The following is a 19,325-nucleotide window of genomic DNA, read 5'->3' as shown; positions in this document are numbered from 1 at the left end:
AGCGTGCGTGGGCCGACAACTTGACGCCGTCACACGCTTCTGGAACAATCAGTGCATTTTTATTTTTCTACTTTCCATCACAGTACAAAAATAAAATGAAAAGTAAGCGGAAGCAGCAAACCAAAAGAAGAAGAAACAACATCAGCTTTGTCTCGTTTTTCTCCGGAGGAAAAAAAAAACAAAAAAAAGAGGAACTTATTCATTCATTTTGTTTCATCTCACACACTCTTCTGTACAAACACACACACTGTTGTGGGTTATCTACAAGGTTACACACAATCTTGTTGACTTCTTTTGGGAGCGTTTAGCGAAAGTGAGAAAATGGCACATTTTTGGGAGAAAGGTAGGAGGCAGCAATAGAAGGTGAAACTAAACATGTCTTGTTAAATTATTAAAAAGTAATTTTAGTTTGTGTGTAGCTTGAATGCTAATTTAGCCTTGTCTGTCCTGACAAGACTGCATTTTTCAGAACCTTAGTGTGTACTTATTTTTTTACAAATACACCCTACTGTAATCGTTGCCACACGTCACAAACAACATCATAGCAGGAGGGTGAACACCAAACTTTATCAACGCTATGCGAGCTACAAGCTAACATTACGTTTTTAACATCATGCTAGCTAGGTTAGCATTTTTTTGACTGGGGAAAAAACGAACTTTGAATTCTCCAGGTTGTACTTTTAAGACCATGTCCACACAAACACGGGTCGTTTTAAATACTGTTAAAGTTTTAAATCGCATTTGAACAGGTTTTAAAGGCCTACTGAAACCAACTACTACCGACCTCGAAGTCTGATAGTTTATATATCAATGATGAAATATTGACATTGCAACACATGCCAATACAGCCTTTTTAGTTTGCTAAATTGCAATTTTAAATTTCCCGTTAAGTATCCTGTTGTAAACGTCGCGGAATGATGACGCGTTACCTCACCGGTTGCAGCGGACATGTTCTTCCAGCACTGCTCACAGCTAAAAGTCATCTCTTTTCGTCGCATAATTACACAGTAATCTGGACATCTGTGTTGCTGAATCTTTTGCAATTTGTTCAATTAATACTGGAGACGTCAAAGAAGAAAGATGTAGGTGGGAAGCGGTGTGTTGCGGCCGCCTTTAGCCACACAAACACGGCCGGTGTTTCCTTGTTTACATTCCCGAAGGTGAAGCTTTACTATGGAACAGAGCGGTCAAGCGAACATGTCAACCAGCAGGTTTCGGTGAGAAAATTGTGGTAATAAGTCTGCTCTTACCGCAGACATGAGTGGAGCTAGCGTCCTCCTGCAGCTGTGGACTCTCTTGCCTCCTACCACCGGACACACTGGCGGTCACCACACCCTTCAGACTTTCAGGTACCATATAATCTCACTAAAACACTAGTAACACAATAAGCAGATAAGGGATTTTCCAGAATTATCCTAGTAAATGTGTCTAATAACATCTGAATCGCTCCCACTGCCTCGTCTTATTTTTTTTCCCCCTAGTCCTTCACTCTCACTATCCTCATCCACGAATCTTTCATCCTCGCTCAAATCAATGGGGAAATCGTCGCTTTCTCGGTCCCCATCGCTCTAGCTGCTGGTGGCCATGATTAAAAACAATGTGAGGAGCTCTACAACCTGTGATGTCACGCGCACATCGTCTGCTACTTCCGGTACAAGCAAGGCTTTTTTATTTGCGAACTTTATCGTGGATGTTCTCTACTAAATCCTTTCAGCAAAAATATGGCAATATCGTGAAATGATCAAGTATGACACATAGAATGGACCTGCTATCCCCGTTTAAATAAGAAAATCTAATTTCAGTAGGCCTTTAAATCGCATTTAACAGTAAGGCAATTGGAGTCAATCAGAGGGTCTATGACGTCATTTCCGGAGGCGAGACTATCGCGCGCACGGCGGTCGCGGTAATAAAATAACATATTGACGCCCTTTTGAATCAATTTTGAGTAAAATTTGCGTTATACGTACGTTTGAATAAAAAAAGATGTACTTTCCGAATGTTTGAGGCAAACGTTGTTTACTACGTGTCGAAAGTGACGTCATTTTTGAAGGCGGGACTATTAAGTACACGGGTCACGGTACACAATGAAAGGCAAAAGAGGTATCTCTTTTTGTCAATTTAGCGTGAACGTAGCCTTATTGTTACGGTTAAAAAGTAAGATAGGTACTTTCTGTATGTTTAATGCGAGCGTTGTCTGCCTTTGTACTTGTTGTGGGGCGAAATATGGCGCACTATTGTGACGGTGACATCATGACGTCATTTTCGTAGGCGGCACTGTTTGTTTGTAAATGTTGAACATTAAATAAGTGTTTTTTTTTTTTTTTAAAGGGCATATTGACGCTTCTTTTTCGTTAACGTGAAGCGAAATTAGCATTCTATTTCAGTTTATACACTCAATAATCTCTCAGAATGTTTAAAGCAGGGATCACCAACCTTTTTGAAACCAAGAGCTAATTCTTTATTAATGCGAAGGGCTACCAGTTTGATACACTCCTAAATAAATTGCCAAAAATAGCTAATTTGCTCAATTCTCAATTATGACTTTTTGTCTCAAGATTAGGAATTTTGTTTCACAATTATGACTTTTTATCACAAAATTGTGACTTTTTGTCTCACAATTATGACTTATATCTAATAATTACAAATTTGCATCTCACAATTAGGAATTTGGGTTTCTTAAATATAACTTTTGTCTCATAATTATGAGATATATTTAATAATTGTGACTTTTTATCTCATAATTTACGACTTTATTATCTCATAACTACGACTTATGTCATAATTATGATATTTTTACCCCATAATTTAGACTTTACTGTCTCATAATGTAGACTGTATTATCTCATAATTATGACTTTTTGTCTCATGATTAGGAATTTGGTTTCATAATTATGACTTTTTATCACATAATTGAGACTTTTTGTCTCATAATTATGACTTATATCTAATAATTACAAATCTGCATCTCATAGTTAGGAATTTGGGTTACTTAAATATAACTTTTGTCTCATAATTATGAGATATATCTAATAATTGTGACTTTTTATCTCATAATTTACGACTTTATTATCTCATAACTACGACTTACTTATGTCATAATTATGATTTTTTACCCCATAATTTAGACTTTACTGTCTCATAATGTAGACTTTATTATTTAATAATTAAGACTTTTGTCTCATAATTAGGAATTTTAGTTTCATAATTTTGACTTTTTATCTCTTAATTGTGACTATTTGTCCCATAATTATGACTTATATCTACTAATTACAAATTTGCATCTAATAATTAGGAATTTAGGTTACTTAAGTATAACTTTTGTCTCATAATAATGAGATATATCTAATAATTTCGAATTTTAATCTTATAATTTACAACTTTCTTCACAACGACATGTCATAATATAGACTTTACTGTCTCGTTATGTAGACTTTATTATTTAATAATTATGACTTGTTATCACATAATTGTGACTTTTTGTCTCATAATTATGACTATTATCTAATAATTACAAATTGGCATCTCAAAATTAGGAATTTGGGTTACTTAAATATAACTTTTCTCGCAAAATTATGAGATATACAGTATCTGATAAATATGACTTTTTATCTCACAAATTACGACTTTCTTATCTCATAACTACGACTTATGTCATAATTATGAATTTTCACCCCATAATTTAGACTTTACTGTCTCATAATGTCGACTTTATTATCACATAATTATGACTTTTTGTCTCAAGATTAGGATTTTTGTTTTATAATTATGTCTTTCTATCACATAATTGTGACTTTTTCTCTCATAATTATGACTCATATCTAATAATTACAAATTTGCGCCTGACAAATTAGGAATTTGGGTTACTTAAATATAACTTTTCTCTCATAATTATGAGATATATCTAATAAACATGACTTTTTCCCCTCATAATTTACAACTTTCTTATGTTAACTACGACTTATGTCATAAATATAAATGTTCACCCCATAATTTAGACTTTACTGTCTCATGATGTAGACTTTAATATCTAATAATTAAGACTTTTTATCTCATAATTAGGAATTTAGTTTCATAATTCAGATTTTTTTGGGGGTTCAAAATTATGACTTTTTATCTCATAATTGTGACTTTTTGTCAAACAATTTAGACTTATATCTAATATTACAAAATTGCATCTCATAATTAGGAATTTCGGTTACTTAAATATAATTTTTGTCCCAGAATTATGAGATATATCTGATAAATATGACTTTATCTCATAAATTACGACTTTCTTATCTCATAACTACGACTTGTATCATAATTATAAATTTCCATCCATCCATTTTCTACCGCTTATTCCCTTTCGGGGTCGCGGGGGGCGCTGGCGCCTATCTCAGCTACAATCGGGCGGAAGGCAGGGTACACCCTGGACAAGTCGCCACCTCATCGCAGGGCCAACACAGATAGACAGACAACATTCATATAAATTTTCACCCCATAATTTAGACTTTACTGTATCATAATGTAGACTTTATTATCTAATAATTAATACTTTTTATGTCATAACAATGACTTTTTGTCTCATAATTAGGAATTTGATTTCACAATTATGACTTTTAATCACATAATTGTGACTTTTTGTCTCACAATTATGACTTATATCTAATAATTACAAATTTGCATCTCATAATTAGGAATTTGGGTTACTTAAACATAACTTTTGTCCCATAATTACGAGATGTATCTAATGATTTAGAATGTTTACCTCATAATTTACGACTTTCTTCTCTACAATTTATGTCATAATTATGAATTTTCACCCCATAATTTCGACTTTACTGTCTCATAATGTAGACTTTAATATCTAATAATTAAGACTTTTTATCTCATAACGACTTACTATCTTATAATTATTATATTATAATTAGAATTTATTTTATCTCAGAACTCCGACTTTTCAATTTCATACTTTATGATTTTTTTATCTCATAATTATGAATATTTGTCTGGATCCTTGGACTTTCTTACATGTTCATTTAGACCACATGATCTCATAATTCAGACTTCTGGTGTGATCGTAGTCAGGAGCGTCTGTTAGAGCGACATTAAAGATAAAAGTCTGAACCATCAGCACTTTGAGAGTGTGTGTGTGGACATGGTCGAGTATAACGTGTAGCGAAGCCTTCTCTGCGGCGTACCTGGAAAGGAGGCGTGTCCTTCATGAGAAAATGTCGCTGCTGAAAAAGACACCTTTGATGCTAAGATGCAACCTCCTTCAAAGTCACTTTGGCACATGAGGGGATGACTATTTGTGTTTTTAATCTTCTTTCTAGTCCTAACATGATTCATCTTATTATCGTTATGAAGGTTTTTCCCGCCATAAAGAGGTCTCGGATGGGAGACTAGATCCCTGGCAGCCATCTTGGCGTCCTCAAAGAGAAAGATGGCCACAAGAAGTGAGAAGATATGGCGGCCATTCAACATGGAAGCAAACTACCTCGGAGGAGAAGAAGAAGAAGAAGAAGTAGCAAAAGGCAAGCAGAGCTAAATCATCAAGTGTGGCGTGCAAAAAAGGTGACGAAGATGAGTTTGTTCCAGGAAAAGGCAGAAATAAATTAACCTCCAAACATCCAGGAATGGAAAAAAAAAAAAAAAAAGCTTGTTGTCCTCTGGCCAAAAGTCCCACGATGCAACACTGCGTCCTTTGTCCTCCAGAAGGAGCGCCTGGCCCGGGACGAGCCGGGCTGCCCCGTTGGGCGCCGGAAGTCCACCTGGGTCCGCACTGATGGGGGCGGGGCTTCCTGCCGGCTGTCTCCGTCAGTGCCGCGAGACGGCCAGCGCCGGTCAGGCGATGGCCCTCCTGCGGGGCGCACAGAGGTCAAAGGTCAGGGGATGGAATGTTATTTTCAGGCCGGGATCGAACCTGTGACCCTCGAGTTACAAGACAGCCGTGCTACCCACTGACCCATGACGCCGTGGTAACTGCTTTCACGTAACTAAGTTTTTAGCATGTTGCTAACTGCTAGCATTTTAGCCAAGTTTGGAGGTACGAGGCTGAAAGTCATGGGAAATGTTACTTGGCGCTATCTTGTTAGCATGATAACTGTTAGTATTTTAGCCTAGTTTGTAGGTATGAAACTGAAAGTCGTGGGAATTGTTGCTGTGCTATCTTGTTAGCATGCTCAATGTTAGCATTTTAGCCAAGTTTGTAAGTATAACAACTGAAAGTCATGGGTATTGTTACTTGGCGCTACTTTGTTAGCATGATAACTGTTAGCATTTTAGCCAAGTTTGTAGGATGAAATGGAAAGTCATGGGTATTGTTACTTTGTGCAAGCTTGTTAGCATGTTAACTGTTAGCATTTTAGCCAGGTTTGTAAGTATAACAACTGAAAGTCATGGGTATTGTTACTTGGCGCTATCTTGTTAGCATGATAACTGTTTGCATTTTAACCAAGTTTGTAGGTACGAAACTGAAAGTCATGGGTATTGTTACTTTGCACTATCTTGTTAGCATGATAACTGTGAGCATTTTAGCCAAGTTTGTAGGTATAAAAACTGAAAGTCATGGGTATTGTTACTTGGCGCTACTTTGTTAGCATGATAACTGTTAGCATTTTAGCCAAGTTTGTAGGATGAAACGGAAAGTCATGGGTATTGTTACTTTGTGCAAGCTTGTTAGCATGTTAACTGTTAGCATTTTAGCCAAGTTTGTAAGTATAAAAACTGAAAGCCATGGGTGTTGTTACTTGGTGCTAGCTTGTTAGCATGATAACTGTTAGCATTTTAGCCAAGTTTGTAGGTACGAAACTGAAAGTCATGGGTATTGTTACTTTGCACTATCTTGTTAGCATGATAACTCTTAGCATTTTTGCCAAGTTTGGAGGTATGAAACTGAAAGTCATTGGTATTGTTACTTGGCGCTATCTTGTTAGCATGATAACTGTTAGCATTTTTGCCAAGTTTGGAGGTATGAAACTGAAAGTCATGGGTATTGTTACTTGGTGCTATCTTGTTAGCATGATAACTGTTAGCATTTTAGCCAAGTTTGGAGGTATGAAACTGAAAGTCATGGGTATTGTTACTTGGTCCTCGCTTGTTAGCATGATAACAGTTAGCATTTTAGCCATGTTTGTAGGTATGAAACTGAAAGTCATGGGAATTGTTGCTGTTCTATCTTGTTAGCATGCTCAATGTTAGCATTTTAGCCAAATTTGTAACTGTAAAAACTGAAAGCCATGGGTGTTGTTACTTGGTGCTAGCTTGTTAGCATGCTAACTGATAGCATTTTTGCCAAGTTTGGAGGTATGAAACTGAAAGCCATGGGTGTTGTTACTTTGTGCTAGCTTGTTAGCATGTTAACTGTTAGCATTTTAGCCAAGTTTGTAGGTATGAAGCTGAAAGCCATGGGAATTGTTGCTGTGCTATCTTGTTAGCATGCTCAATGTTAGCATTTTAGCCAAGTTTGTAAGTATAAAAACTGGAAGCCATGGGTATTGTTACTTGCCGCTATCTTGTTAGCATGATAACTGTTAGTGTTTTAGCCAAGTTTGTAGGTATGAAACTGAAAGTCATGGGTATAGTTACTTGGCGCTATCTTGTTAGCATGATAACTGTTAGCATTTTTGCCAAGTTTGTAGGTACGAAACTGAAAGTTGTGGGAATTGTTGCTGTGCTATCTTGTTAGTATGCTCAATGTTAGCATTTTAGCCAAGTTTGTAAGTATAAAAACTGAATGCCGTAGGTGTTGTTTCTTGGTGCTAGCTTGTTAGCATGCTAACTGCTAGCATTTTTGCCAAGTTTGGAGGTATGAAACTGAAAGCCATGGGTGTTGCTACTTTGTGCTAGCTTGTTAGCATGATAACTGTTAGCATTTCAGCCAAGTTTGTAGGTATGAAACTGAAAATCATAGATATTGTTACTTGGCCCTATCTTGTTAGCATGCTCAATGTTTGCATATTAGCCAAGTTGGTAAGTATAAAATTGAAGGCCACGGGTATTGTTACATTGTGCGAGCTTGTTAGCATGATAACTGCTAGCATTTTAGCCAAGTTTGTAGGTATGAGACTGAGAGTCCTTGGTATTGATACTCGGTGCTAGCTTGTTAGCACACTAACTTTTAGCATTTTAGCCAAGTTTGTAGGTATAAAACTGAAAATCATAGATATTGTTACTTGGCGTTATCTTGTTGGCATGCTAACTGTTAGCATTTTAGCCAAGTTTGTATGTATGAAACTCAAAATCATTTATATTGTTACTTGGCGCTATCTTGTTAGCACCATAACTGGTAGTATTTTGTAGGTATGAAACTGAAAGTTATGGGAATTGTTGCTGTGCTATCTTGTTAGCATGCTCAATGTTAGCATTTTAGCCACGTTTGTAAGTATCAAACCTTAAAGCCATGGGTATTGTTACTTGGCACTATCTTGTTAGCATGATAACTGTTAGCATTTTAGCCAAGTTTGTAGGTATGAAACTGAAAGCCGTGGGAATTGTTGCTGTGCTATCTTGTTAGCATGCTCAATGTTAGCATTTTAGCCAAGTTTGTAAGTATAAAAACTGGAAGCAATGGGTATTGTTACTTGCCGCTATCTTGTTAGCATGATAACTGTTAGTATTTTATCCAAGTTTGTAGGTATGAAACTGAAAGTTATGGGTATTGTTACTTGGCGCTATCTTGTTAGCGTGATAACTGTTAGCATTTTTGCCATGTTTGTAAGTACGAAACTGAAAGTCGTGGGAATTGTTGCTGTGCTATCTTGTTAGTATGCTCAATGTTAGCATTTTAGCCAAGTTTGTAAGTATAAAAACTGAAAGCCATGGGTGTTGTTTCTTGGTGCTAGCTTGTTAGCATGCTAACTGCTAGCATTTTTGCCAAGTTTGGAGGTATGAAACTGAAAGCCATGGGTGTTGTTACTTTGTGCTAGCTTGTTAGCATGATAACTGTTAGCATTTTAGCTGAGTTTGTAAGTATGAAACTGAAAATCATAGATATTGTTACTTGGCCCTATCTTGTTAGCATGCTCAATGTTTGCATATTAGCCAAGTTCGTAAGTATAAAATTGAAAGCCATGGGTATTGTTACCTTGTGCGAGCTTGTTAGCATGATAACTGCTAGCATTTTAGCCAAGTTTGTAGGTATGAGACTGAGATTCTTGGTATTGATACTTGGTGCTAGCTTGTTAGCACACTAAATTTTAGCATTTTAGCCAAGTTTGTAGGTATGAAACTGAAAATCATAGATATTATTTGGCGTTATCTTGTTGGCATGCTAACTGTTAGCATTTTAGCCAAGTTTGTAGGTATGAAACTGAAAATCATAGATATTATTTGGCGTTATCTTGTTGGCATGCTAACTGTTAGCATTTTAGCCAAGTTTGTAAGTATGAAACTCAAAATCATTTATATTGTTACTTGGCGCTATCTTGTTAGCACAATAACTGGTAGTATTTTGTAGGTATGAAACTGAAAGTTATGGGAATTGTTGCTGTGCTATCTTGTTATCATGCTCAATGTTAGCATTTTAGCCACGTTTGTAAGTATAAAAACTGAAAGCCATCGGTATTGTTACTTGGGGCAAGCTTGTTAGCATGCTAACTGCTAGCATTTTTGCCAAGGTTGGACGTGTGAAACTGAAAGGCATGGGTATTGTTACTTGGCCCTATCTTGTTAGCACGCTTTGTAGGTATAAAACTGAGAGTGATGGCTATTGTTACTTGGTGCTAGCTTATTAGCATGCTAACTGTTAGCATTTCGGCCAAGTTACGAGATCTAGGTCATGAGTACTGATACTTGGTGCAATCTTTCCAGCATGATGACTGTTAGCATTTTGGGCAATTTTCTTTGTCAAAATGAAAAGTCACGGATATTGTTACTTGGTGTTATCGAGTTTGCCTGTTAACAGTTAGCATATTAGTATTTTAGCCAAGTTTGTAGGTGTGCAACTGAAAATTGTTAGCATTTTTGGCATGTTTAAAGGAATAACACTAGGAGTCATGGGTGTTGTTAGTTGGTCGTAACTTGTTGGCATGTTAACTGTTAGCATTTTAGCAACGTTTGTAGGTATGAAACTGTAAATCATAGATATTGTCACTTGCCGCTGTCTTACCAGCATGATGACTGTTAGCATTTTGGCCAATTTTATTGGTATCAGTATGAAACTAAAAATCTTGGGTACTTTTACTTGGTGTTATCTTGTTCGCATGTTTACTTAGCATATTAAAATTTTACTATACAAGTTACGAGATCTAGGTCATGAGTACTGTTACTTGCCGCTATTTTGCCAGCATGATGACTGTTAGAATTTTGGGCAATTTTCTTTGTCAAAATGAAAAGTCATGGTTATTGTTACTTGGTGTTATCGAGTTTGCCTGTTAAGAGTTAGCATGTTAGCATTTTAGCCAAGTTTGTAGGTGTGAAGCCAAAAGTTGTGGGTATTGTTCCTTGGTCCTATCTTGTTAGCATGTTAACTGTTAGCATTTCAGCCAGTTTTATAGGTATGAAACTGAAAATCATAGATGTTACTCAGCGCTCTCTTGCTAACTTAATGACTGTTAGCATTTTGGCAAATTTTTTTGGTATAAAATGAAAAATCATGGGTATTGCTACTTGGTGTTATCTTGTTAGCATGTTAACTTCGCATATTAACAATTTACTTTACAAGCTACGAGACCTAAGTCATGATAATACTGTTACTTTTCACTATCTCGGCAGCATGATGACTGTTAGCATTTTTGGCAATTTGTTTGTAAAAGTTAAATGTCATGGATATTGTTACTTGTTGTTATTGAACTTGCCTGTTAATAGTTAGCATGTTAGTATTTTAGCCAAGTTTGTAGGTGTGAAACTGAAAGTCATGGGTATTGTTACGTGGTCCTCGCTTGTAAGCATGTTAACTGTTAGCATTTTAGCCAGGTTTGTAGGTATGGAACTGAAATTCATAGATATTGTTACTTGGTGCTATCTTGCTAGCATGATAACTGTTGTCAAAATGAAAAGTCACGGATATTGTTACTTGGTGTTATCGAGTTTGCCTGTTAACAGTTACTATGTTAGCATTTTAGCCAAGTTTGTATGTGTGGAACCGAAAATTGTTAGCATTTTTGCCATGTTTAAAGGAATAACACTAGGAGTCATGGGTGTTGTTACTTGGTCCTAGCTTGTAGGCATGTTACTGTTAGCATTTTAGTCACGTTTGTAAATATGAAACTGAAAATCATAGACATTGTCACTTGGCGCTATCTTGCTAATATGATAACTGTTAGCATTTCGGCCGATTTTGTTGGTACAAAATGAAAAATCGTGGGTATTGCTACTTGGTGTTATCTTGCTAGCATGTTAACTGTTAGCATTTGGGCAATTTTATCGCTATAATCTGAAAAGTCATGGGTATTGTTACTTGGCCCTAGCTTGTTGGCATTTTAACTGTTAGTATTTTAGCCACATTTGTAAATATGAAACTGAATATCATAAACATTGTCACTTGTCGTTACCTTGCTAGCATGATAACTGTTGGCATTTTGGGCAATTTTTTATGTACAAAATGAAAAGTTGTGGGTATTGTTACTTAGTGTTGTCTTGTTAGCATGTTTACTTAGCATATTAACATTTTACTCTACAAGCTATGAGATCTAGGTCATGAGTTCTGTTACTTGGCGCTATTTTGCCAGCATGGTGACTGTTAGCATTTTGGGCAATTTTCTTTGTCAAAATGAAAAGTCATGGTTATTGTTACTTGCTGGTATCGAGTTTGCCTGTTAACAGTTAGCATGTTAGCATTTTAGCCAAGTTTGTAGGTGTGGAACTGAAAATTGTTAGCTTTTTCTGCCATGTTTAAAGGAATAACACTAGGAGTCATGGGTGTTGTTACTTGGTGCTCGCTTGTTAGCACGCTATCTGTTAGCATTTTCGCCAAAACGTTATTCCTGTTACTTAGCTACAAAGACGTCCTCACCGGTCCAGTCCGATGAGCAGGCGGCTGCGCTCCTCCTCCTTCTGGCTCTCGTTCTTGAGGTCGGCGAAGACCTGGGTGAAGTAGTGCGGGTCGGAGTTGATCTGCAGCATCTTGGCGCTCATCAGGTCGATGATGGACAGGCAGCGGTCCCAGAAGGCCTCCTTGGAGCTCTCCACCAGGAAGGGCTTGAGCGGGTAGGAGATCTCGTTGCCCATGTAGGAGTAGGACAGGTAGAGGCAGGTGAGCAGCACGGCCTGCAGCTCGTGCTCGCCGGCCACCTCCGAGGAGACCACGTCGCGGCACAGCATGTAGACGAAGACCACGTTGGCCGGCGTGATGAAGCCCTGGTCCTGCCAGCCCTGCAGCAGCAGCGAGCGGTCCACGCTGCGCAGCCACAGGACGGGCTCGGTGGGCGACAGGTGCTTGAGGCGGTAGCAGCGCCGGCACAGGAAGTCGCCCAGGCAGCGCAGCAGCTCGCTGGTGGACGCCTGCACGATCACCCTCTTGGGGGTGCCGGGCGCCGGGGCGGGCGGCTTCTTGGCCGGCGACGGCTCGTCGTTGTTGTTGTTGTTGGCGGCGCTCTTGGTCAGGGTGGGGGTGCTCTGGTCCTGGCCGAAGGAGGCCAGGTTGGCGCACGACTGCGACTTCTTCAGGTTCTCCGAGTTGAGCTGGCTCACGTCGGTCTGGTTGGGCTGCACCTTCTTGGAGATCTTCTTCTTGGCCGACACCGCCACGATGCGTTTCCACGGCAACACGTTGATGAGCGAGTGGCGCTTCAGGTTCTTGTCCTTGGCGTTCTTGCTGTTCTGCACCGCCGTGTAGTGGCCCACCGTGGCCGGCCCGTCATCGAACAGGGCCGCCTTGCGGTAGCTGGGCGACAGGGACAGCACGGTTCCCATGGCGACAGGGGGGTGCTTGTTCGGCCTGCCGGGGGGAGCGCGGGGATGGTGCGGACGGTGCTGTGGGACCGGACCGAGGAGACCTCAGAGGAGACCGCGATCACCCGGTCTCGCTTCGGCTTTGGCTGTCCAGACGGGGGCTGATGATGCCGCTGCAAGCAAAGAGAGATGCATGTTTAGGAAAATCCTCTTTTTTGACATTGCAAGCACTTATTTTACACTCATTTTACATTACATACAGCTATTGTACATTAAATCCACTTATTTTACATTACATACAGCTATTGTACATCACATACACTTATTTTATACTTATTTTACAAACCCCGTTTCCATATGAGTTGGGAAATTGTGTTAGATGTAAATATAAACGGAATACAATGATTTGCAAATCCTTTTCAACCCATATTCAGTTGAATATGCTCCAAAGACAAGATATTTGATGTTCAAACTCATAAACTTTATTTTTTTTCTGCAAATAATAATGAACTTAGAATTTCATGGCTGCAACATGTGCCAAAGTAGTTGGGCAAGGGCATGTTCACCACTGTGTTACGTCACCTTTTCTTTTAACAACACTCAATAAACGTTTGGGAACTGAGGAAAATAATTGTTGAAGCTTTGAAAGTGGAATTCTTTACCATTCTTACTTGATGTACAGCTTAAGTTGTTCAACAGTCCGGGGTCTTGTCGTCGTATTTTACGCTTCATAATGCGCCACACATTTTCGATGGGGGACATGTCTGGACTGCAGGCGGGCCAGGAAAGAACCCGCACTCTTTTACCACGAAGCCACGCTGTTGTAACACGTGGCTTGGCATTGTTTTGCTGAAATAAGCAGGGGCTTCCATGATAACATTGCTTGGATGACAACATATGTTACTCCAAAACCTGTATGGACCATTCAGCATTAATGGTGCCTTCACAGATGTGTAAGTTACCCATGCCTCGGGCACTAAAACACCCCCATACCATCACAGATGCTGGCTTTGGAACTTTGCGCCTACAACAATCTGGATGGTTATTTTCCTCTTTGTTCCGGAGGACACCACGTCCACAGTTTCCAAATATAATTTGAAATGTGGACTCGTCAGACCACAGACCACCTTTCCACTTTGCATCAGTCCATCTTAGATGAGCTTGGACCCAGCGAAGCCGGCGGCGTTCCTGGGTGTTGTTGATAAATGGCTTTCGCTTTGCATAGTAGAGTTTTAACTTGCACTTACAGATGTAGCGAACAATAAAGTACTATCTAATCTAATCTATCCAATTGTAGTTACTGACAGTGGTTTTATGAAGTGTTCCTGAGCCCATGTGGTGATATCCTTTACACACTGATGTCGGATTTTGATGCAGTACTGCCTGACGGAACAAAGGTCCGTAATATCATCGCTTACGTGCAGGGAATTCTCCAGATTCTCTGAACCCATTGATGATTTTGCGGACCGTAGATGGTAAAATCCCTAAATTCCTTGCAATTGCTCGTTGAGAAATGTTCTAAAACTGTTCGACAATTTGCTTACAAATTGGTGACCCTCAACCCATCCTTGTTTGTGAATTACTTAGCATTTCATGGAAGCTGCTTTTATACCCAATCATGGCACCCACCTTTTCCCAATTAGCCTGCACACCTGTGGGATGTTCCAAATAAGTGTTTGATGAGCATTCCTCAACTCTATCAGTATTTATTGCCACCTTTCTAAAGTTAATGATTATTTGCAACAACAAAAAAAATGTTTATGAGTTTGAACGTCAAATATGTTGTCTTTGTAGCATATTCCACTGAATATGGGTTGAAAAGGATTTGCAAATCATTGTATTCCGTTTTTATTTACATCTAACACAATCTCCCAACTCATATGGAAACGGGGTTTGTACATTACATAAACCTATTGTACAAAACATGCACTTATTGTACATTGCATACACTTATTTTATACTTATTTTACATTACATACACCTATTGTACATTACATGCACTTATGTTATACTTATTTTACATTATATACACCAATTGTACATAACATGTACTTATTTTACATACACTGATTGTACACTTATTTTACATTACATACACCTATTGTACATTACATGCACTTATTTTACCGTACATACACTTTTGTTTTACTTATTTTGCATTACATACACCTATTGCACATTATATACACTAATTGTATACATATTTTGCATTACATACACCTATTGCACATTACATACACCAATTCTATACTTATTTTACATTACATACACCTATTGTACATTACATGCACTTATGTTGTACTCATTTTACATTATATACACCTATTGTACATAACATTTACTTATTTTAAATACACTGATTGTACACTTATTTTACATTACATACACCTATTGTACATTGCACACACTTAGTTTATACTTATTTTACATTATATACTTTACATTTTATTTTATTAATTATTTTAAATTATTAATTATTCTTACTTTACATTACACACACTTATTGTACACTTATTTTACACTTATTGTACATTACATACACCTATTGTACATTACATGCACTTATTTTACCGTACATACACTTTTGTTTTACTTATTTTGCATTACATACACCTCTTGTACATTATGTACACTAATTCTATACTTATTTTACATTACATACACCTATTGTACATTACATGCACTTATGTTATACTTATTTTACATTATATACCCCTATTGTACATCACACATACTTATTGTACATTACATACACTTATTTTACACTTATTTTACATTACATACACCTATTGTACATTCCATACACTTATTTTATACTTATTTTACATTAAATACACCTATTGTAAGTTATATTCACTTATTTTACTTACAATGATTGTACACTTATTGTACATTACATAAATCTATTGTACATTACTTGCACCTATTTTACATTATATACACTTATTTTATACTTACTTTAAATTACATGCATTTATTCTGTTTTACATATGCTTATTTTACGTTATCAACACAACTTTTACATTACATGCATTTATTTGACATTATATACTGTACCCTTATTTTACACATATACTCAAATACATACACTTTTTTTTTTTTTTTTGTCCTGTCCAGCTTCTCAGGCAAATCATATAGTTGATGTAGATGCATATATCGGCTGTTCAGATTTACTTTACAAAAGAGGAGCGTAGGATACGTCTCTTGTTGCCTTATTTGAATTTGACTTTATTAAACGTATTTATATTATCATTTGGTGCAGCCGGGCCGGAGCAGGAGGGGATAGAAAGAGAAAAAAAAGGTGACGGAGGGGGAAATTGTGGGGATAAGAGGGGGATTAGACAGAGAGACACAAACAACAACAGCAAAAACCACAACAACAATAGAACAACACCAGCCCATACGATATGTACAAATATGATCATAAAAGTGATAGCAAAGAAACAGTGAAATAAATAGTAATATAGAAATGACAATGAGCATTTTTACACTACAACTGGAGCAATACAAATACCAATAGAAAAAGCGCTATTGATTATGAACAATACCAATAGTTTACCTCTATTATCAACAATACAGTTGTTCAAATGTAACAATACGTATACAAAATGATGACTAGAAAGATAATACATACACTTAAAGCTGCATACTTGGTCAACGTTGCATAAACATATATTTTACACTTACTTTACTACAATTTTTGCTTGAATTCACTTATTTGTTTCGGTTTCAGTTCATACAGAGTGAATTACTTAACACCATTTGCACTTATTTAGCCCTTATTTTACATTTCGCATATATTTAACAATGGAGAATCGCCTATTGTTTATTATTTATTTCACAAATACAATTATTACTTAACACTGTAAACACCTTTTTTGGCATCACTCCCAAATGTTACTTCAATTTAGTGTTTGACGTCATTTAAAGTAAAGTTTACATTATGCAAATGTGCTTTACATTTAATGCTACGCTTGATAGTACACACAATTATTCAAGGTGGATTTGAGTGAAGGCTTATGTGCTGTATTGATTGGACTCAGCGGTGGTGATGGCTAAGGCTGAGTCACACACGTACATGTAAACATACATACACACACATAGAGAGAGAGACCTTGCAGTATATAATTAAGATGATCACTATGCAGTAATCCTCACTGGAGTGTATAAAATTGAGCTCCTCCATGCAGCGCGATACAAAAAGATGACTGGAAGAATAATAGTGCACTGCAGCTCGTCTGTTTGACCCTAAAAGCATCCACGCGCATTAACTTTTCATGAGGACAGATCCATATTTTATATTTTATGGCCGATGGCTGCTGACTGAATCATGCATCGTCTTTTTTTTTTTTTTTTGCTTTAAATGTAAACATCCATGAAAAAAACAGCTGCAGGTTCATTTAGGTCAGGGGTCACCGTTCTAAAAATAGCTCAAATAGCAGCACTTACCAGTGAGCTGCCTCTATTTTTTAAATGTTATTTATTTACTAGCAAGCTGTTTTTTTAATCCTAAGGGAGACAAAACTCAAACGGTATTTAAAAATCCAAGAAAATATTTTAAAGACTTGGTCTTTATTTGTTTAAATAAACTCATTTATTTTTTACTTTGCTTCTCATAACTTTCAGAAAGACAATTTTAGAGAAAAAATACAACCTTAAAAATGATTTTTAGGATTTTTAAACTCATACCTTTTTAAATTCCTTCCTCTTCTTTCCTGACAATTTAAATCAATGTTCAAGTATTTTTTTATTGTAAAGAATAATAAATACATTTTAATTTAATTCATTTTAGCTGTTTTTTCGACGAAGAATATTTGTAAAAAAATGGTTTTCAAATAATTCTGGCAAATCTAGAAAATCCGTAGAATCAAATTTAAATCTTATTTCAAAGTATTTTGAATTTCTTTTACAATTTTTGTTCTGGAAAATCTAGAAGAAATAATGATTTGTCTTTGTTAGACATATAGCTTGCTCCTATTTAAAACATGTCCTCAAATTAAAAAAAAATAATCTTAATCAGGAAAAATTACTACTAATGTTCCATAAATACTTTTTTAAAAATTTTTTCAAAAAGAATCGAATTACCTAGTTTTTCTCAATTTTTTTCGGTTTAATTTTGAATTTTAAAGAGTCGAAATTGAAGATAAACTGTTTCAAAATTTCATTTTCATTTTTTTCATGTTTTCTCTTTTAAACTGCTCAATTTGGTGTTTTTTTCATCATTTATTCTCTACAAAAAAACCTTCCGTAAAAGGAAAAAAAATGTACGACGGAATGACAGACAGAAATACCCATTTTTAATATATATATGGATTTATTTATTAAAGGTAAATTGAGCAAATTGGCTATTTCTGACAATTTATTTAAGTGTGTATCAAACTGGTAGCCCTTTGCATGAATCAATACCCAAGAAGTAGCTCTTGGTTTCAAAAAGGTGGTGACCCTTGCTAGAAAATAGATGTTTATATACGCTGACATGTTTGTCCTCCTCACTGCCGCAGCCATGAAGACGCATGCACAGCGATGGACCGAGCCGAATACTCGGCCCATCCCCGTGCATCACTTCGGCACCGTCATTTGAAATCAAACGATCACGTTTCGGCCCCGCTGCGTGGATTCAAAGCTCGTTTGGCGGATTTCGAATGGGGATTCAGGGCGAGGGATGCTCTCCGCGGTGCTGAAGCTGAGCTCGTGGAGGCGTCGACATGAGGCTATTAATAACCTACGAGCAAAAAAAAAAAACATCTCCTAACCTATAGATGAGCATATATTTCGTCATTTCATGCTTTTGTATGTATGTTAAAAAATAGACTTTAAAAAAATGTCGCAAAGATGACAAAAATATATCCTTACCGGATGTCCAAATGTCTGCGCCTGGTGATGAAGACGAGCTTCGTGGCGCTCATAGAAGGCAACTGGCGAGCATCTCGGTTAAAAGAATAAATCCGATGGAGGGAGGGGGTAAAAAAAACAAGCGGGTTTGTTTGGAGGATGGAGGATGCTGCCGCCGCGCTGGCTGCTGTTGCGCGTCGATGGTGCAAAGGCGGTGGTCGGGCGCCTCTCTCTCGCTGCAACGCCACCTGCAGCCGCTCGGGAGGCGAGTGTGCAGCTGAATGGTCCTTCGAGCGCCACGTTGCACCTGAACGCACCACGGAGCGTCTATTCGCGCCGCTGTGATTGGAGGACGCGCCACCTATTTGACCCAATTCCGGGCGCGCTGACACAGATCCATCATCCCCGCGGTTCGGATCAATAAGTAAATGTGCCGCCGGATAAGATCATTGACGTGTGACGTCAGCAAACGATGACAAGATTGTTCAAGACGATAAAACCGAAACCGTTCCATAAGTTCGTTTTTTTTGGTTGCTTCAGTCATTCTGTAAATAGAACACCGATATCAAAATGAAACGATTTAAAATGTATATATTGAAAAACACGTCTATTTTCACAGTTTTTCACCACATTTCCCAGCATGCACTCGGCGCCGCGGCGTAACGTAATGACGTCACGTC

General features: G+C 37.5%; 2 protein-coding genes across 4 annotated transcripts in view; one reads left to right on the top strand and one right to left on the bottom strand.

Annotated features, from left to right (window-relative positions):
- myo1d (myosin 1D) overlaps positions 1 to 5,620 on the top strand; it is a 189,163-nt gene extending 183,543 nt beyond the window's left edge. The window contains exons 24-25 of one of the 2 annotated variants that reach the window (XR_009807793.1): positions 1,256 to 1,349; positions 5,350 to 5,620. The gene's annotated coding sequence lies outside the window, so the exon portion shown is untranslated. The remainder of the gene's footprint in view (positions 1 to 1,255; positions 1,350 to 5,349) is intronic. The other variant, XR_009807794.1, reaches the window with a different exon arrangement.
- Positions 38 to 19,087, bottom strand: cdk5r1b (cyclin dependent kinase 5, regulatory subunit 1b (p35)). 2 transcript variants are annotated; one of them, XM_061908112.1, is made up of 3 exons: positions 18,667 to 19,083; positions 11,936 to 12,986; positions 38 to 5,842 (listed from the first exon to the last, which is right to left on the bottom strand). In XM_061908112.1, the coding sequence occupies exons 2-3, from the start codon at positions 12,832 to 12,834 to the stop codon at positions 5,827 to 5,829; spliced, it is 915 nt and encodes a 304-aa protein (XP_061764096.1). In that variant the 5' UTR covers positions 12,835 to 12,986; positions 18,667 to 19,083; the 3' UTR covers positions 38 to 5,826. The 2 variants fall into 2 exon arrangements, with proteins under 2 accessions (XP_061764096.1, XP_061764097.1); XM_061908113.1 differs by lacking the exon at positions 38 to 5,842 and having other exon boundaries at positions 11,932 to 12,986; positions 18,667 to 19,087.
- Between the last annotated feature and the right edge of the window lie 238 nt (positions 19,088 to 19,325).

This window comes from Nerophis ophidion, linkage group LG08 (genome assembly GCF_033978795.1).
Source record: "Nerophis ophidion isolate RoL-2023_Sa linkage group LG08, RoL_Noph_v1.0, whole genome shotgun sequence".
NCBI classification, from domain to species: Eukaryota; Metazoa; Chordata; class Actinopteri; order Syngnathiformes; family Syngnathidae; genus Nerophis; species Nerophis ophidion.
Note: the sequence above shows the minus strand (reverse complement) of the source record. Positions and strands in the feature narration are given on the sequence as shown.